This window comes from Bicyclus anynana, chromosome 17 (genome assembly GCF_947172395.1).
Source record: "Bicyclus anynana chromosome 17, ilBicAnyn1.1, whole genome shotgun sequence".
Taxonomy (NCBI): Eukaryota; Metazoa; Arthropoda; class Insecta; order Lepidoptera; family Nymphalidae; genus Bicyclus; species Bicyclus anynana.
This window is the reverse complement of record NC_069099.1, coordinates 9,559,366-9,581,226: the sequence shown is the minus strand read 5'-3', so window position 1 is coordinate 9,581,226 and position 21,861 is coordinate 9,559,366. Positions and strand designations below refer to the sequence as shown.

At 35.4% G+C, this 21,861-nt stretch overlaps 1 protein-coding gene across 2 annotated transcripts in view; it reads right to left on the bottom strand.

The window, feature by feature from the left end:
* The window catches only part of LOC112053225 (gonadotropin-releasing hormone receptor), a 93,804-nt gene that overhangs the window by 5,552 nt on the left and 66,391 nt on the right, over positions 1-21,861 (bottom strand). For both annotated transcript variants that reach the window (XM_052886488.1, XM_024092586.2), the window contains exons 2-5: positions 9,514-10,206; positions 7,219-7,402; positions 3,262-3,461; positions 2,611-2,732 (exon numbers count right to left, since the gene is read on the bottom strand). In XM_052886488.1, the coding sequence (XP_052742448.1) occupies positions 2,611-2,732; positions 3,262-3,461; positions 7,219-7,402; positions 9,514-10,167 (1,160 nt within the window). In that variant the 5' untranslated portion in view covers positions 10,168-10,206. The remainder of the gene's footprint in view (positions 1-2,610; positions 2,733-3,261; positions 3,462-7,218; positions 7,403-9,513; positions 10,207-21,861) is intronic.

Sequence of the window (21,861 nt, the reverse complement as noted above, 5' to 3'; positions counted from 1 at the left end):
TTAAAACAAAATGTTTTTTTCGAGCAGTGTTTCACTTTAAATTTTGGACGTTGGAAATACCTAAAAACGTTCATTTCAAATAAATACGCTTAAAAATCTCTCGTGCGAATGCGGGCTTAGGCAATGCTCAGACTGAAATATTTAAAGCAGTATTTTATGAAGCTCCGCAGTCTACTGACAGGACGTAGCTCGTGACTGACACTAAGCAGGTTGAACGCGACGCGTCGTATGTGGAACATAGCGAAATTGTATGGAAGCGACTGATGAGTGAATAATGATCCAATCATTCAAAATTAAATAAGAATCTCATCATTTGAGAAAACTAGCTGAATATTTGTATAAATATGTATTTTGTCATTCTAAAAGTTGTCTCAAAACCCACATTATGGTATCCTGCGTCTATCAAAAATTGAGGACAAAAGTCACAAAAATTGATTTTTTCGCAAATGTCGCATTTCCATAGGTTTTCGCTGTTTGTATTTATTAACCTATCATTTGTAGGTACACAGGTAACTTTTCAGTTGTGCGCATTTTAAGAAATTAAATATCACGTGTCTCAAACGGTAAAGGAAACCTCGTGAGGAAACCTGCATACCTGAGAATTATCTTAATTCTCTGCTTGTGTGAAGTCTGCCAATCCGCATTGGGCCAGCGTGGTGGACAATTTGGCCTAACCCCTCTCATTCTGAGACATAACTCGAACTCTGCAGTGAGCTGATATGGGTTGATAACGACTTAGTATTCAGCTGGGTATCTCAAATTCCGAGGTGAAGATACTAAGATGACTGGATCATAGAAACATATGCGTACAAAATATTACATAACTTGCCATTGGTCTAGTGGGAGAACGCCCTTAAATTATTTTAACTTCTAACAACTTACATGAAATTTCTTATTCAAAACTTAGAAAAGGAGAATAAAAATAAATTGTGATAACTTTGATATTAAAAAAACAGATTAAGAAAGTTGAAATGAATTGAAAGCAAAATTTATATCCAAACAGAAAGTTGTCAGAGCTACGAATGTTATATTACTATGAAAAAGATATTTTCAAGGGCACATAATATTTTCGACGCAGCTTAATGGTTCTTTGGATTTTCTTATACCGCCGACACTATCAATTACCCGCTAATGGAATAGCTCATGTTGCCGGGATCTAGTAGACTGTACTATTAAAATTTATTACTTTTAACTTGAACATTAAAACTAATTTACGCGTGTTAAAAAAAGATTAGTTTGGAAGTTTATTTTCTCGGTATTAAAAAGTAATTTAGGAGTCAAAAACAGTAACAAGTAAAATATATTAAGACATCTGTGCTCCGCATTTTTACGCAAAGGCCTCTACTATAGAAATTTTCGGAATAAAAAGCCCAGCCCGATATCGTCATTATTAGCCTATATTATCAGCCTACTACAAGGCCAGGCCTTCTTCCTTATTTCCGAGCCACTCATCTGATCTGGATTTGACATTTCAGACAATCTATATCTGTGCCCAATTTCATCCAAATTCGTTTAGTGGTTGAGCTGATTAAGTAACAAACATCAATCAAATAGTGGTTAAGTTTTCCAATTTTCAAACTTTCTTAATTTTTCATTCCATTCCAAGTTACGGTTACGGTTTCTGTAAATGAATATTCTTAAATTTAAACTTAGTTAACAAAGGCACAGAAAGCTGTTGCCATACATATATGTATAGGTACAAATACGGTGGTAATAAGTTAAGCTCCGCTGAACGCTGTGTTGTTGTTAGGTAACAGATGAAACTTTGACTCGATTTATCTTTCACGCACAAAATCTATTAAGAGCGATTTCAGACTAGCGTTGTTGTGAGCTCGTTTTTGGAAGCACAAGTACGCGCGTAATAGGCGTGCCTTTTGTACATGCTCAATTCGTACGAGCATTGACGCGCTTCTAAGCTCGTATAAGCGCGAGCCGACACCACCGTTTCGAGCAAACACGCCGAAATATGCCCGTTTACCCGAGTCCGGTTTCTTGAAGCGCGTAATGTAACGCGCGTGTAAGCGTAATATGCTGAAACGACCGTATACGCACAAAAATACGCTAGTCTGAAATCACTCTTAACGTATCTTGTTATTGTGAGTGTGTTTACGGAAACACCTTAAGTTCGAATGTGAGTTGTAATCGATTTAAAAGATCACGTTAAGTTTTAAGCGAATTTCGTTTAATTTTCAAGATGCAAATAAGATTTCACTCGTATCTTAATGAACTGTTAAGGTTCGTACGAAAGTTCCCGAAAAACTGAAGGCGATGCTAAAACCCAACTTTATATTTTCAGTACCAAAAATAATCAGTCACAGCTATTAATCAAATTATTCCTATATTTTCATTAGCAAAGAATAATATTTATAAATATTTTTTCTTATATGAAAGTTGTTTTTGTGAAAGGAATTGTATAAGGATACGATAGATACAGGGTATTTATTTAGGAGATAAACTTCAATAGAGACATTAATTTTTACAGGTTTATTTAATTTTCATATTATGATCTTTCCAACAAAACTAATAAAAATTTTACTATTTTCGGGTTTTTATTACGAGTACCTACCTTCTTAGTATCTATTTTATTATTTTTTATTAAATATTACTTACCTATCGCTGTGCCGTGATCGCTTTTTCTTTGGCCACAAGTGGAAAGCCCCGTATATCACAGGGTTGACTAGACTGTTTGACATGCCGAAGAAAAATATCCCAGAAAGCAGATCTTCACTTTGCTGCGAACAAATATAGATCATTCATCATCATCATCATATTAGCCGATGGATGTCCACTGCAGGCCATAGGCCTTTTGTAGGGACTTCCAAACATCACGATACTGAGCCACCTGCATCCAGCAAACCCCTGCGACTCGCTTAATGTCGTCAATCCACTTGGTGGGAGGGGGACCAACACTGCGCTTACTAGTGCGGGGTCGCCATTCCAGCACTTTGGGACCCTAACGTCCATCGGTTCTTCAAGCTCTTCTCGATTATTATATTATAAAAGTATTTTGCCGCTAGTAATCTGCCTAATTACTACCGGACGCCCCCGACTGCGTCCGCGTGGAATTTAGTTTTTCTCAAATCCCTCGGAAATCATGGATTTTTCCGGGATGAGAAGCCTATGCGTTTATCCAGAGTAAAATCTATTTCAATTCCAAATTTCAGTCAAATCAGTTCAGTAGTTGCGGCGTTAAAGAGTAATGCAAACTTTTGCGTTTATAATAATAGTAGTAGTAGTTAAGATTTTCTTTGAGTTACTTACACCTTTATCCGGATTAAGGAATGTAAACATAACCATCATCACGTAATAGGGTGTCCACCATATTATAAAAGCTGCTACAATCACTACCGACATTCTCAAGGATTTCATTTTCGCTCTGTCTATTAATCTCCGCCGGTTGACGTCTGGTGTCAAATATTTCTCCTGGCGCGTCACTTCCGGTTGGAACACCTTTTCGCTTTCTGCGAACAAAATTAAACGATTTACATAAAGTAAACTTGAATTGAACCACACCCTTTCGTTGTACGGTGTAGGGGCGCAAAGGTGACAGTTTATCTAAATTGCTAGTGTATTTATTTAAAAAACGCTTTTAACTAAATAAAGAATTCGTTATCATAACGGCTGTCTACTGGCAGTTAAAGCTTTATTTTGCAAAAAATTAACTTTAAAAAAAATAAATCTAGGCTTCACGTTTGTCTTTCACTGATATCAAAAGCCATAAAGTACCTAAATATAGATAAATTAGAAGATAGGAACACGTGATCTTAAAATTACAAACAAAATGCTACAAAGCAAACGTATTTAACAAAATCTCTTCGGCAAATCTTGAATTGTCATCAAGATTGCAAGAAAGGGTTTCGTATTTGAGTTAAAGAATTTATTGAAGTATTTGCAAGTCGTTCTCATAATAATTTATTCGTAAATCCTCGCTTTAGCGATAAGCGTCGTCATTTCTTCCGCCATTTCTGCACAAAACAAGGGTTATAAGTTTGACGTGTATGTCGGTCTGTCTGTCTGTGGCCATAGCTTCCGAACAAATAAAGCGATTTCAATTATTTTTTTCTTGTATTAAAGGTAACTTATGAGCGTGTGTTTTTTGACATGTTTGATGAAAATCGGTTGAGCCGCTAAAAAGTTCAGGTGGGTGAAAGTGGGGAAGGATAACCGAATGTCTGCAAAAATACTCGATTGGGGTCTCAAATGAAAGCAAACTGAAAAAGAATATTGATGACTTGATCGAGAGTGATATTCTAAAGAGGTGTATGTACTAATATTGTAAAGAGGTAAAGTTTGTGAGGTTGTATCCCTATCTCTACTCTACTCTACCCCTTACCCCTACCCTATCCCTACTGTACCCCTACCCTACCCCTACCCTACCCCACCATACCCCTACCCGTTGCCTCTTAAATGTTTGTATGGGAAATAGAAAAGGGTTGTTTTTATGGTTTTCCCGGCAATTAATCTAATTTTTCTCATCTTTTAAACCTCCACGAACATTTCATGAGTAAGTTCCGTTCAGACGTTCTCGAGATAAGACTAACGAACAGCAATTCATTTTTATATACAGGGTGCTTGGGAATATTTCCCATAACTTGAAGGTGTTGACGCGTCCACTTATAGGAGCCGAACTGCATAATTAATATTTTTTGAACTAAAAAATATTTTTTTTTATGTTCTCATGCAAAGTTATTTTTTTTTCCTTTTTTTTACAAGTTAGCCCTTGACTACAATCTCACCTGATGGCAAGTGATGATGCAGTCTAAGATGGAAGTGGGCTAACTTGTTAGGAGGAGGATAAGAATCCACACCCCTTTCGGTTTCTACCCGGCATCGTACCGGAACGCTAAATCGCTTGGCGGTACGTCTTTGTCGGTAACTAGCCACGGCTGAAGACTCCCACCAGCCTAAAATAATTCAAATAAATCCGACTATCCATGTAACACATGCCTTTATCTTCCTTCATTTTAAAACACGTCAAACTTAGCCACGTCATAATTATAAGGATGCGTTTAGGGGACACTAATATCTATTTACAAAAGAAATATTATTTACCCCGAAAATATTAATTTTAGAAAACATGTTCCTTGAACATTTTTAAATGATTTTCGGTGAAGAATATAACCCCAGAGTGATGGGAAATACTCCCGAGAATCCTGTGTAGATAGTTAATAGGTAATATAAATAATATATATACTTTTTATTTATTGAATTCTGCGGCGCATATGTTAGTAAAATTCAAACCTCAAAATTATTTTTTGTAACTAATTCATCTGTATTTTCTAATATTTTTTCTATATCATCAAAAGCCAATTTACACAAATAAATTATCTAAATTAATATTATGAAGAGGTTAGATTTGATGTGTTGTTAGTTAATCGTTGTTTGCTCTAAAACTGCTAGCAATATTTATTAACATTTTTAACTTGGTATAAAAATCTTTTTACCCAATAGCCAGCTCGGTGAAGGTCGTTTTATATTGGAATCATCTGTGTAAAAATAAAAGTATATTGGGTATAAATAGGTATAAACTTCCAGCAATAAATTGTTAACAATGGCCATAAATTGCTTTGTTTTCACCCCACAAAATAATGTGATAATTACCTACTATTGAGGACCTTTTTACTGGAAAATTTTTACGATATTAGATTTTTTCCTATTGGGAAATTTATTAAAATATACAACTTATTAAACACTGTATCAAAACCGATGTTAAGGCAAAATCATGAGCGTTGGTTCATGAGCAATTAGTTCATATAATATCGGTACACATTTTATGTAATTATGATCAAAATTAATAATAATGAAGCGAGGGTTACATCGTAGTTTCAAACGCGAAAACTATCATTATGATCGGCAAATCGATGCGTGAACGACTTTATAAGTACTAATTTACTTCGATTAATTCTGTATAGTGAGTAGGTCGGTATATTCATCGGATACCTACAGTCATAATCTGTAACAACTGGTTAGATATATTTATTCATAACTAGCGGACGCCCGCGACTTCGTCCGCGTGGAAATCAATGTAAACTTTCAAGCCCTATTTTACCACTTTAGGGTTTAAATTTTAAAAAATTTTAAGTTACATTATATTTCGTATTTTTTTTTTTATTTATAAATTTTTAAAACCGTAACTCTAAAACTAAAGGACCATACAAATTTTCAACCCCTATTTCACCACCTTCTTATTTTATTTTCGCAATAAAAAGTATCCTATAACCTTCTTCGTATTATGGTATTAAACCGTGCCAAATTGCGTTAGAATTAATTTAGTAGTTTCAGCGTGATGTCAATAAAAAATACGGACAAGAAACTGAAAAAAAATATTTTTGGCGTCAGTGTCGATTGTTTTGACCTGTTACAGTTTTATTATAAGTATAGATATAGACACAAATAATAGAGATAGATAGATTATCAACCTATTTCAATAGTCATTTAACCAGGCCTCCTGATAAGTTATTGGTATAGTAAAAGTAATTTGGAGTTTCGACGTGCCGTATACTTTTAAATAAGCAAATAGGCACTTTACATAATGGAAATAATGGTAAATAATAATGTATCGTGCAAACTTTAGGGGAAGGAAAGAGGCATAGCTTATTCCATTTACACCCTTGATTGGTTTGTACACGGCATTATACTAAAACGCTTCGTAAAATGGGTAAGTCAAGGTCGTAACCAAATTGGAAAATATAAATTAGTATATTGTAGTAAGTGAATTGATCCGAGCTAGGAATCTAACAATGTATCAGTAAATTTGACGGCCTCCGTGGCGCAGTGGTTTGCGCGGTGGATTTACAAGACGGAGGTCCTGGGTTCGATGCCCGGCTGGGCCGATTGAGGTTTTCTTAATTTGGCTGGTGGGGGGCTTCGGCCGTACCGCAAGCGATTCAGCGTTCCGTAACGAAGTTGTGTTAAAACTGAAATGGGTGTGGATTTTCATCCTATGCCTAACAAATTAGTCTGATTCCATCTTAAGATTGCACCATCACTTACCATCAGGTGATATTGTAGTCAAGGTTTAACGTGTAAAGACTAAAAAAAAACACAACTCGTAACATTGTAGACAGTATTTAGGTATTCTTTCTCTAAATTACTATGCGACTAAATGAAATTAAGACAATTAGCCGTTTTTGTTCGCCTCAGTGTCGACGCGTTATTGACATATCTAATAGTATAAAATCTTTGGCTAGAGTATTAAAACATTATAAGTTTACTCACTAGCGATAGTTCTGACCGTAGATACATAAGTAGAGACTAGAATGACGAGAGGTAGAACGAACATAAAGACTAAAGACAGGGTCGTGTACGCCTGTTCTTGCCATCTCTCCGTATAAAAACCATGAGTCACGCACTGGTAGAAGTCCTCCACGAATGGCCCCTTCGCTACTCGAAACACTACGAGCTGAAACAAAATATTCATTAGAATTATAAAATAAAATTAAATGAATATCTGAACACAACTTTTCTCACAAACGAATCGAATAAGTATTAAAATTATATTTCTAAATATTTTTCATACTGTGGTTTGTGGTTAGTGACACGTTTTTAACTCGACTCATAGTTCTGATAAAGTTTCTATCGTGTTATAGGAGAAACATACATGGATAGTAGGTACTTATTTTAATAGGTAATCTCTGGAAAGCTCGTTGCTTGTGAGTGTAATAAATAGGCTATATTTTATCCCTGTTTTCTCATGGGAATTGCTTTCTCATGGGAGTTGGCTAATAATTAAATTATAAGTAAAATAATCATTTTTAATTTGGTATTTAATATTAAGAAATTAAATATCACGTGTCTCAAACGATGAACGAAAAATATCGTGAGGAAACATGCATACCCGGGAATTTTCTTTATAATTCTCTACGTGTGTGACGTCTGCCAATTCGCATTGGGTCAGCGTGGTGCACTATTGGCCTAACCCCACGTATTCTGAGAGGTGACTTGTGCTCAGCAGTGAGCTGAATATAATTTGAACATGATTTGTATCTTATGTACGAGTGGATGCTCGTAACTTCGTCCACCCTTAGACCTCCTTAATCCGGGCGTTCTTAGCGGACACCAACTAACTATAATCTACCTCCCTGCAAAATTTCGTCATTTCCGTCAAGTCATCATCATCATCATCATCATTATCAGCCGAAGGACGTCCACTGCTGGACATCCTCTTGCGTGGACTTCCAAACAAAACGGTCCCGAACCGCCAGCATTCAGCGACTCCCTGCAACCCGCTTGATGTTCTCGGTGCACCTAGTGGCGAGTGTCGTCAAGTGGTTTTCGAGATTTCATGATGAGTGAGATCTTACACATTTATATATTAAGATTAGCTGAAATTCGAAATTATTTCTCCAAATATCAGACGTTGTAATAGCCGATGCTTAAATTAAAAATATTTAACATAGCTGATGGTAATCCGAAGTATTTATTACCTATATTTAATTATAAAATTAAAATTAATGTTAAGCTTTAAGACTTGCTACCATTTTAGTAGAAATCCGACAGAGACGATTTATCAAAGCATCTGTTTTTGAATTTGAATTTTACAATAAACGCAAATTATGAACGACTAATTGCTTTGCAGGTTATTCTTAACCACGTCATTGATTTGTGTAAAAAGCGATGTATCTATAGAACAAATGTAATAATAAGTTCACCTGTGTTAATATCAAAACATGTGTTTTCACAGAATTCAACGAAAACTTCATAATTTTAATCATACTAGTATTAATTGTTGTACCTAGATGAAAATTTACTGAAAATGTTTTTGTGTTTTTTTTTTGTTCTGCATTATAAATTACGTAAACAGCATACAAAGAAAATATTGTAATAAATTTAACATAGTAAATAAATAAATGAATATTTTGTGATGTATTTAATTTTTTACACTTTTGTTACAAAACTTGTACATAATTTTAATCATACTAGTTTTAATTGCTTGCTCACGTTAATTTTTATACCTGGATGGAAATTTACTGAAAATGTTAAATAGTGTTTCATATTGTTCTTCATTATAATTACATTAAAAGTACTAACAAAATATTGCAGTAAATATAACAAAGTTGGATATTTCCCCAGCGTTTAATTATTTGGTTGTCAAAATAGCACGAAATATTAAAACTTTTATAAATTAATACTTTGTGAAGAGAGTCACACTAAAAATGTTTTTGTTTTTTAACCGACTTCAAAAAAAGGAGGAATTTGGCGCGTCTGTTATTGTTTTCTTTTTTAATACCATACCTCATAATTTCGTAATTTATTAACTAATTATTAAAATTCTTTTTCTGTTTGAAAGAGATTCTTCCAGATTGGTCCGATTTTTATGAAAATCGGTTATGTAATTTTGTGCTAAAATAAAAACAACTGAAATACGTCTTTGAAGTCGGTTCAATGTTTATGTAAAAAAGATTATTTACATTTTTATTACAACTTTTGTTAATCTATTTAGACTCCTCCTTCATACATTAAGACACCGTCTGAAGTGTTCGTTTTGAAGTAATACTATTTATGGGTACTAACCTGAGGAATACTGAGAGCAAAGCTAAGAACCCACGCGACAATAACAAGTCGAACGCTCCTCGACGCAGTCGCCATACTCTTCATCGGATATTTCACAGCAAGCCATCGATCCACACCAATCAGTACTAGTATAAATGTACTCAAGTATAAAGCGAACATTTGCAGAAATTTAAACAGCTTGCACGCTATGTTTCCTGCGTACCATTCCACTGTGAAGAACCAAGCCGCTTCTCCTGCTATACAAAATACTGTCACTAGTAAATCTGCTATACTGAGTTGGAATATCAAACTATAAATCGCCGTCCACGATGGCCTGGCTCTTCTGCGACCTCGTTTGCTTCTTTGGACGCTTATCATAGTTGCGAAGTTTCCCAAGAAAGATAAAATGGCCATTACAGAGAGGACACTCGCTCTGATTATGGTACTTCTGGTTAAAACAGGGGCGTGTTCCAAACAAGTGATCCGAGTGCCATTATAAATGTAGACATTTGCAAGAGTATTTCCTAAAGTGTCGTTTATTAAATGTGCTTCCAAACACTTCTCTATAGGCCATCGATCTGTTTCCAGTAATAAATCACTAAACTCCCTTTGAACTAGAAACTTGCTCGTATAAAGGTCGTCATATAATGTGGTATTGTTGCCTGCTCTCTCCATGTTTTGTCATGCGTATTCAACAAGGTCTTCGTTTGGAATCTGTAATAAATAATAAATAATTAATTTCATGATTTAATAAAAAAGATTTATGAGTAACAAGGCTCTTTGTAAGAGAACCATTATAGATTTTCTAAAAGAACGCTTTTTCTTTGGATGTAGTTATATAGAAAACGAATTAAAATTACGCTAACACAGCATTAATACATTCTTAAACCACCAAGAGTTATACAAGTGTAAACCTTTGAGACTCATCACCAAGGCTTGGTGGTTCGATCCCCGCCCCGTTAGTTTATTGTCGTAACCACTCCTAATACAGTCTTTCCCGATTAGTTGGAGGGGAATGGGTATATTAGTCATATTTAAATGATAGCAAATATTCTTAAAAAAACTATGGCGTTGAAACCTGTTTAACAACTTAGTTACAGATGTGGTTTCACAGTATCATGTTTCAGATTTGCTGAATTTACATTCAAATTAGCTGAATTTTCATCATTTAGGGAGGTACTCGTAGGTAGTTAAGTATTGTATAACGCACCTGTCTAATACAAATTTTTAACTGAAAAAACAATAACTGAATAAATTGCCGGGTGGTTAGGATAGACTGGGCCGGGGAGGGGCATTCTCTTTTGTACCTTTTCCAAGTTAACCCCCTTCTATCTTAGAGTGCATCACCACATAACATTGCAGTCAAGGGCTTGTAAAAATAAACTAATAAAAAAGCACACCATTATGGAGTACTCAGAATAATTTAATAGCCTTAAGTCTAATCAAATGCACGTTCTTCATTGGTGTGTAATATTACTAACTTAAACGATTGTACAGTTTTAATTATAGTTTCAATTGGTACAAGGTTAATAATGAACTACTCCCAGTTCATTATTAAAGTGTTTTTCAGATAGCACGGGTACGGTGACAGTCACCTGTATGACGTTCATAATACGTACTATTATCGTGAGTCGTGGCAAACTATCAAGAGTGAAATGAACTGTCACCCGCACCATCCTACATGAAACGAACTGTTATAATAATAAATATTGTTTTTTAAGGTAAAAAGAGATATTTGATAAACAAAAATGAGAAAACATAGTAAAATTGTACAACATTACAAAAAAATTACCAACAGAAATACTGTTTAATATTATACCTAGTTAGATTATTTTTATCACTTTAGTTGTAATATTGTATTAATTACAACTTACTTTTTACACGCTATAAATTAGCTTCACTTGTAACTATGTATGTAAGAAAATCTTGGAATCTCCATTTGACCCGCTTCCCGGTCTTCGATTAGGATGAAATTTTGCACACGCTCTGAGTTCTGATGACAATACATGATTAGCTAAGAAACGTCATTATAAATCCAATATGACGGCCTCCCCAATCACTTGTGGTTATGTAAGAAAATCAAATCTTGGAATCTTAATTTGACCCACTTCCCGATTTTCGATTCAGATGAAATTTTGCACACGCTCTGAGTTCTGATGACAATATATGACTAGCTAAGAAACGTCATTACAAATCCAATATGACGGCCTCCTCAATCACTTGTGGTTATGTAAGAAAATCAAATCTTGGAATCTTAATTTGACGCACTTCCCGATCTTCGATTCGGATGAAATTTTGCACACGCTCTGACTTACCCCTACAAAAGACCTACCTGTACTCTCTACCTGTCAAAATTTATGGGCTACTTCAATTGGTCATCCACGACAAAATACAGGGCAAAAGGTGTGGGTAGGAGGTAAACGTCCTGGCTCAAAAACCATCGTCAGTTCAACAAATTCACTCGATCACTATTCACAATTTTTGTGTAATATACGTATCCATGCTGCCAAAATAATCACCGACCTTCGTTAGAAGTGACACTTTAATATAATAAGAATGCCCAAATTTTCAATACATTTTCATTTTCACATGTTATATAGATAGATATTACACTATATTATACAGATTACAGTATCATATTTTGTTATCTGAAAGTTTCTGAAAGCTGTGATAAAGTTAGATTTGGTAGATTTCACCACTCTAAACATTTACTACAATATTGATAATAAACTGAAGATAGGTAAAATAAATCAATGGAGAACCATTGATATATATTTATTTTCATTTATTAATGTCATTTCAAAATAAAATCTATATATATAAAAGAAAGTCGTGTTAGTTACTCCACTTACAACTCAAGAACGGCTGAACCGATTTAGCTGAAAATTGGCAGGGGGGTAGTTTAGAGCCGGAGAAGGACATAGGATTACTTTTTATAAAAAAAAGAAGAAAAAAATAAGGGTAGGGGTAGGGTAGGTTAGGGTAGGGGTAGGGGTAGGGGTAGGGTAGGGTTAGGATAGGGGTAGGGTAGAGGTAGTTGAAAGTTTACATTACATCGAGTTTCACGCGGACGAAGTCGCGGGCGTCCGCTAGTTACTTATAAAATATCTGCTCAACTTTGTGACATCAAAATAATTAGTCAAAAAGATAATTTTAATTACACCACCGGAAATCCAGTGAAGAGGCTTTCTAAATATAGGTACTTAGAAGATACGCTTGCGACGTGCCCTTTTAAAACCTTATTACAAAATAATGAACACCAAAAATATTAATTGTATACTGAATTAAAGTTTATCAAACATTAAATTTATATAAATTTTATAATACTATTATATAAAATTCTCGTGTTTGTTACCTAGCTCTTTCGCAACACTCAAAACGCTCTATGGAAGAAATTAATAAAAAATATCTCTTGTTTACGCGAAAGTAACCTATAAATAACCTTGTTGATCTTTTATGTAAAACAAGACACATCAACTTTGTTTACAAAACATACTGCCACCCGTGTTTGGATTGCTGCTTCGGAAGGGTAAATGTTTTTATGTGAACACTCGAGGACATGGGAAAGTTTTTATTCATCGCCATTATATATTTAAACCATATTATGCTATGGATTGCACTCCCAGTTATAGAGATTCGTATATCAAAATCCTTTAATATATTTAAAAACCATTATAGACATTGTATTTCTCTTATGACGTAAGTATAACGTATATTATAATAGTTTATTTGATAATATTTAACATTGTGTAATATCGTTATTTATTAGTGTATATTATTTGTATGTATAGAGTTTATTATTATTAAGTACACACCCACGTACAGATTAATGTCCTAATATTTTCCTAAGTCTAAATCCTGGTAGAGATCGCTATTATGTGATAAGACCGCCTTTTGTATTCTACTTCTAGTTATGTTTCTAAAATTCAAGATTCAAAATTCATATTTTATTTCAAGTAGGCTCAGTTTACAAGCACTTTTGATACGTCAGTTGACTATTTGCAAAGATTCTGCCCAGTTCGGAAGGCAGATTCTGCTGAGAAGAAACCGGCAAAAAACTCAACAGTTGCTCTTTAAAAAAATCATACAATATTATAATTTACAATTGATGACAACATTACAATTTCTTATAGTTTTACTTCCTATGTGAAGGTGGAAGCTGATCCAACGGCCTCCAAGCATCTTTATCATTAATTATCATTTCTGTTTCGCATATATTCTAATTGTGATGTACAAATAAATAGTAATAATTAAAATAAAAATAATTAGTTTAAAAACAAAAAGACATTTTTAAAATTTGTCAATTACAGTTAGCGTTAACATTGAACCACACATATTTTTCCAGAATTTTACTTTATGCGCATGATGATAATTGGAACGCAACGATAATTAGGATGTTGTTATAACATGTGTAAACCGACCTTAAATGTAATTGTTTATTGTACGTGCTAGGTATAAATAACTGCCACGTTAACTATTCTTCTTTTCATTCATTAATCAGTCCAGAGTTAGGAAATTGGTGAAACACCACCAGAATAACATTAACTTAGCACGTTCACTGTCCCCTTACAAAGTTATCTTACTACACAATAATGTTAGAATGATGTTAGGCTATACGCGGACCGCACGTGGCACGTTCAAACTATGCTAATTAGCAAACCTGAGCTCAGTCGCCACACTGTCATCGTGTCGTTGGCAACACCGCTGAAATAATTTTCGTGTGCCAGTTGTAAACATCGAATCAGGTTTATGTAACCTATCTACCACTTTTTTCTCACTTTTTCTCATTGGGCTCACGGACTTGTGAGGATAAACTGGCGTGAGCTCACGATGGGCTCATTAAACTGTAAACTGTGTAAAGTACTCTCCGAGGCACGAAGCGTCGTTACACTCCGTGCCTCGGCACGTTATGCCGTCGGTTCCAATCATTAAAATTTGCACTGATAGATAGTTATCATTACAGAATCAAACTAAGCCTACTAACCCTTATTCGAGCAGCGTTGGTTGGTTGTACTAAACTTTATATCCTAAAGGAGAGACGATTATATCACTCCTAAGGAGTGAGATTTGGCACTGTAATAAGCCTCCGTGGCGCAATGGTGTGCGCGACGGATTTACAAGACGGAGGTCCTGGGTCCAAACCCCCGCTAGGCCTATTAAAATTTTCTTAATTAATTCAGGTCCGTACGTACCGCCAAGCGATTTAGCGTTCCGGTACGATGTCGTGTAGAAACCGAAACGGTTGTGGATTTTTATCCTCCTCCTACCAAGTTCCATCTTAGATTGCATCATCATTTATCATCAGGTGAGATTGTAGTCAAAGGCAAACTTGTAAAGAATAAAAAAATCCCTTATATAATCTGTTATACTATGTATATGTTTAATTGTTATATTAGCAAAGTAGACACTTAAATGTATAAGTAAATTAAAAATAATGATTTTTACTTTACTACTACTAGCTTCCATAGTTTCTATAAAAGGTAGAGCCCTGCTATGACAAGCTGTCGATCTTTTAGAAATTTTACCGCTCGTGCATCAAAGGCAAATTTTTATTTTGAATAATTTTATGTTAAAAATTACATGACATTTTTCTTTTGCTTAAAATTCGAGCCTGAAAGTTGTTGTTTTAACATTTGGATTTTATTTTAATATCCGGATTCCGGATTAACTTCAACCAGCACGCAGATATTTTTCCGCAAAAAATATTTTTGAAAGAGAGTTTTTTAGCTTAAAATGTGATAAGATAATCCTATTTATTTGAAAACTTGCGGACGCCCGTGACATCGTCCGCGTTTGTTGGATTTTTCCGAAATGAAAAGCCTATGCGTTAATCCTGAGTTAAATCTATTTCCATTCCAATTTCAGCAAAATCGCTTTACTAGCCGCAGCGCAAAGAATGAACAAACATACATACTTACACGCAAACTTTTGGCTTAATCATATTAGTGTGCATAATTCAATGCGAGTTTGCAGACTTACGAGTAGAGTGATTATAATTCTGTACTGAGTATTTGAAATAAACATTTCTTATTATGTTACATTTTGTAACGATCACTATCAAATAAGCGGCATTACGTGCTCTAGACCTATCCATTAAAAATGTATACCTTACCTACCTACCTTTATAGTGATAGAAGTGGTCCACCGCAAAAACTCGACTCGATTTTAAGTCTTATACAAAGACTTAGAATATACTGATTTATAGTAATTATCCTCAAAATCTGAACGAGATTACGTCTATCATCATTAGGTTCTTTAGAAATCTCTTCAAAGATCTTAACTTTCATCAACTTCCAACCTAAATTATTCTCTAATAAGTTTAATTGGCTTGCTCATTAAAGATTAAGCTAAATACAACCTAAGACGATAAAGGAATTCGTTTGATTATTATTGTTCGTTTCTAACTTCAGTAAACTAATTAAAGTTTTTGTTCAAGGACTGAAAGACTGCAATAGCCAGAAATGCCTCATTTTATACAAGCTGAAAGTTTTTTAACCCATGGGTGTGCACAGGGATTTTAATTAGGTTATGCAATATATTAGGGAAAAGACCGAGAGGCCGCTCACTAACACGATGGGCTGACCAGCTGAAAGAGGATAAAAATACGAATTTCTACGCGCTAGCAAAAATAGCCGCCAACAGAAGCCGGTGGAAAACGTGAACCCGCTGGAGGTTGGGATCTTACCAGGACCACGATCTTCAGTAATGAAGGAACGACTGCAGCGAGGGAAGCAAGCACTACACGTGCAAAATAGAAAATTCCGTCATCAAGTAAGGTTCATACATAGTAAATGCTTAAGGTAGGCAGTGCATTTGTGCATTTATGAAGTGTGCGCCACTATGTCAGTAGTGTGCTTCTACTATACCGAACGAAATGAAACGAAATACAACGCAACGCAACGAAACGAAACGAAATGAAAATACTCTTTATTCCCTTTATTATTGTAACGTAAGAGTCTAGATTCTCAACCGTCCAAGTATAACGCTTTTTTTTAAATGTTATTACTATCGAACGCCCGCGACATCGTCCGCCCTTAGACCTTCTTAATCCAGCGCTCTTGCAAAATTCATTTTTCACGTCTACTAACTATAAACTACCCGCCGGCCACATTGTATTTTTATACATCGAGTGGTTTTGATATCTTTCGCTTTTAAATAATTAAATTAGAAATCGCGTCCCTAGTCACTACTCACTTAGCTTCGCGGCAACCCTTCGAAAAACACCGTTAAAGACTTTCTTAAGAGAACTTTAAAAGGGTTGCCACGAAGCCCGGGGCAAGACTACTGGATACATGATTTCTCATAATATCCCGTAGAAAATATCAAATAAAACCAACGAATGCGAATCGGACTCGTGCGTTAGGGTTCCGTACCAATGTCTGTCTTATGGGATTGTCTGTTTTATGGGAGCTCCCTTAAATATCTATTTTTTCTATCTTTCAGAAACACATAACCTGTGAAAATTTTAATTTGAGCAGAGAGTGATAGCTTAGGCTTCGATTACTTTAAGAAATTAAATTTGAAATCTGCCAATCCGCATTGGGCCAGCGTGGTGGAATATTACTGTTACTAGCCTAACCCCTCTCATTCTGAGAGGAGCCTCGTGGTCAACAGTGAGCTGAATATAATGTGTTAATGATGAATGAAAATTTCAATTGTGCAACTATCACGGTTCATGAAATACAGCTTAGGGACAGACGTACGGACAATAGATTCTTAGTAAGGTAGGGTAGGGTAGGGTTGTACTTAAGTACTACGGTATCAAGGTATGGTATGGTATAACATGAGGTGTGTCTAGCTACTACATACTCTTGTTCTATTACCTATTGCTCAGGGATGTGTATGTTCTTGACCTGTTGATGAAATTTAGTTTTGGATTTCCAATATTTTTGAGTGCATCTTCAATCTTTTCCATAAAACAGAACTTAACGCCTATTGTGAAAGTTGATTGCTCCGATAAATTAGCTTCAAAACTTTTCTTAACAACAATAGCTTACCGTTTAAGGATCGGTACAAGTTCGAAATCTAAATTCATTTTATTCAGAGTTCATTAAAATACTACTGAATTCCATTTGAAGATAACCATTAGATGAAAACGAGATCTGGGTGCGTAATCAAATTCTATCAATCGATTCAAAAAAAGGAGAAGGTTCTCAATTCGTTGGAATCTTTTTTTATTATTTTCAAGTTTATCACCATTCAACAAGCGGTTTATTTAAGCAGTAATGTGTAGTATATTTAATTTCTAAGCTTTTTCATTATTTTCAGATTCATTGTTAATATTATAATACGACTATTCTATTGCGTTTAATGTATGTTATAAGAAGATGGTCCAAAATTGTTTGGAGCCCAGGATCAGTCATTGTACCGTGGCGGAAATAAAAGATTTTTTTTTAACTATTTTTGATTAAACAAATCTACGAATTTACTTTAATTCTTTCAAAATAATATTCATTCTCTCCCAAGGAATGCAACACTAATATAGATAAATATGGCGAATTGATGACGTTTTCAATGCAGTAGTCGATTTGACGTTTGCTGTCAATTGTCATGTCATAATTGCTTTAAGGGCGCCATCTAGATATAACTCAAAAACTTGGGTTTTAATTTTTTTTATATATTAGGTGCATGGTCTAATCTCTATATCCCTGCGATATGGAAGGAGGTCTGGCTCTGTCTTATAGGTTCATAATGATGGCTCACCTACATACACAAACAAACAAACTCAACCTGGCTGACTTTTTTTTGGCTTGTGGGGTGTGGGGTGTGGATCATCTAACTTTTAACAAGTTAGTCCGCTTCCATCTTAGATTGCATCATCACTTACCATCAGGTAAGATTGTAGTCAAGGGCTAACTTGTAAACATTAAATTAAAAAAAAACTTATCATTTCTAAAAGGTTCCTTTCTAAGGTATGTCTAGCCATCGCAGAATCCCAGAGCAGCATCCAGTTTGTTGAATATACTTGTTTTTATACAAAATGCGCTCTTGGCCTAACAATGAACTCTACAAGCGCTAAGACGTATGTACAGTCGTAAGCCCTATTATTCATCTTTCTTGAATAGCTCCAAAAAGTCGTACTCAACGCAGAGGGGTTATGTGTCGAAACTAACTATTCTTGTGTACAAACCGAAAGAGATGTGGATTTCATCCTCCTCCTAACAAGTTAGCCCGATTCCATCTTAGATTGCATCATCACTTACCATCAGGTGAGATAGTAGTCAAGGGCTAACTTGTATAGAATAAAAAAAAATCTTTTAAAAAATCAAAAGAATCCTAAAATTTCCGCTACGAAATGCATTTTATGCAACCAACAATACTTGCTTATGTTGGTTGGTAGTAAAACAAAAAGGAGCAGTAACCTCGCTTCTGAAATCGGTGAGAGTAAAGTTAAAGTTCTTAGTTTTAAGTTACGCTTTCAAAGGGTGTAACTTTTTATTTTGTTAAACTGGAATTTCTTTTTTTACATAATTATGGACTTAGTAGTTGATATTAATTGGAACTTGATATCTCAGACATAAGGACTTGGAAAAAAGGCGAGCTATAGCAAACTTTTCCTAATAATTTAAATAACGAAATTTTCCATTACTATGTAAGGAAAGGTACTCGTATTTGGGAAAAATTATAAATTAAAAACTATAACCCGTCCAGCCGAGTTGGATTCGGCGGTTCACCTCCTACTCGAAATTGGACCTACCTAACTGGACCATTGTATGTCCTAGGTATATGTATTCGTCTACAATTTCCAGTGCAACGTTCTCAACTATAACTGGGTGGAGCGATACATGAGCATTACACATCATTTTAGTTTGTGGACTACGGAATCCTTAAAATGGTGTAGACACTCCCACACTAAAGACCTATACAACCGCACTCCAGGCTATGGCATAAACAAGTAAAAAACATTCATCTCCACTTTACATGTAAGGTAACTTACAAGAACAATTTTCAAAATTTTATTTTATGACTTTGTCAGCGTGCCGAATGTGCATTAATGTGTTATTACTGCTTACTACTAATAGCTTCTTAGCAGTGGCGTGCACCTCATACAAGCATATAAGTTCTGCATACCTTAAGATAATTATGTTTTTCATAATACATATAAAATGCAATATTTTTTACTAGTGCATACCCTGATCGACAATCTTATGCACGCCACTGCTTCTTAGCTAACTCGTGGACGGACAGTCGGATACACGGACACGGCAAAACTATAAGGGTTTATTGTTGACTACGGAACCCTAATAAAGCAACTGCTACAAAAGTGAACACAACGTAGCCAATTTATTAAAAGCTTCGGTGAAACAAAACAGTTTCAAATAACTGCAAAAGCTTGTTAACTGCCGCTTAATTTGGTTTTAAGACCTTTTATTTTTCCAAAATTCAGTTAGGTGCACTACCAAATGTAATTAAAATAAAAAATTACGTTTAGTACGCGAAAAAGTACCCACGTATTTGAACGTGAATTAGATAAGCGTGGGTTATGTGTGGTTATGGTTAAAATGTGTTTTCATATAACGTAGCAATTTTAAGTTTTGGGAGCATGTAAATAAACTTTTGTAGATATAACTCGTAATCGTGACTAAAATGTATTTAAAATGTGACGTATTACATTAATACTACAGTAATGAGAAACGTGAGAGCCCAGTGGATATAATCTCTGCCTTCGATTTGGAAGACGTAGGTTCGAATCCAGTCAGGGACGTGCACCACTAACTTTTCAGTTATGTGCGTTTTAAGAAATTAAAAATCACGTGTCTCAAACGGTGAAGTAAAAACGTCGTGAGGAAGCCTGTATACTTGAGACTAACCCGCACCGGAAAGGGCAATGTTGGTCGACCCCCCATTAAGTAGACCAAAGGTTTAAAGCGCGTTGCAAGTAGCCGCTGGATGCTCGGGGATCGAGACTGTTGTGTTTAGAAGTCCATGCAAGAGGCCCATGTCCAGCTAAGGACGTCTGTCGGCTGGTAATTATGATGATGATGATGATTTAAAACAAATAATGATGTTAACCAGACCATGGTGATGGAATTTGGTTTCTATAGTGTGTCGTTTAATGTGACAAACAGAGTGGTCATTTTAAATAGATATTCAGAACACTTACCATATTAGAGATCACAGACATTAAAGTAGATCTTAAGCGATTTTTAAACGTTAGAACACAAATATAAAACAAATGTCTCTACACTCTCTCCAAATTCGTAAGTTTGGAAATAACAACAAATTGTATTGCCGTCTTTTGAAAGCGGTCAGCTTATTTCATCGACTTTTAATCTATACTAATCTATACTAATATTATAAATCTGAAGAGTTTGTTTGTTTGTTTGTTTGATTGGTTGAACGCGCTAATCTCAGGAACTACTGGTCCGATTTGAAAAATTCTTTCAGTGTTAGACAGCCCATATAACGAGGAAGGCTATAGGCTATATATTATCCCCATATTCCTATGGGAACGGGAACCACGTGAAACCGTGCGGCATCAGCTAATTCCTAAATATAATTTAGGAAGTTATAAAGAGGTCTATTTTCGAGTTTTTGCACTACAAAAGGAAGTTTAAATCGACTTAAATTATCATGTTTTACAAAACAGTGTTTGCTCAAACGAATAATATCGCCGAAGGGCCTCGCCCAAAGGTCCAATCAAGTGATCATAATTTAGGCTTCGTAATAAATATAGGAAGATCTGTCCCTTTTCTACACGATCATTATTATTTTATCTCGAACAATTAAATTACAATACCAGAGAATTATGAAAATTCTTTACCACGGGTCATATTGTAGATAGATACCAAATATTATTTGATTATAGGTAAATCACAGTGTAGCTGTTATAAGATAAAACTCACCAAAATGCGTTAACGATACATAATGGTGACATGAGTTTCATAATTTGGATGAATATTATTAAATCAAGATATATTCTTTTACTATATAAAAATAAGTCGGGTTTTCCTTCCTGACGCTATAACTCTAGAACGCACGAACCGATTTCCACGGTTTTGCATTCGTTGGAAAGGTCTCGGGCTCCGTGAGGTTTATAGCAAATTCAGGAAAAGGTAGGGGTAGGGTAGGAGTAGAATAGGGGTAGGGTAGGGGTAGGGTAGGGGTAGGGTAGGGGGTAGGGTAGGGGTAGGGTAGGGTAGGGGTAGGGTAGGGTAGGGGTAGGGTAGGGGTAGGGTAGGGGTAGGGTAGGGGTAGGGTAGGGGTAGGGTAGGGGTAGGGTAGGGGTAGGGTAGGGGTAGGGTAGGGGTAGGGTAGGGGTAGGGTAGGGGTAGGGTAGGGGTAGGGTAGGGGTAGGGTAGGGGTAGGGTAGGGGTAGGGTAGGGGTAGGGTAGGGGTAGAGTTGGGTAGGGGTAGTTGAAAGTTTAC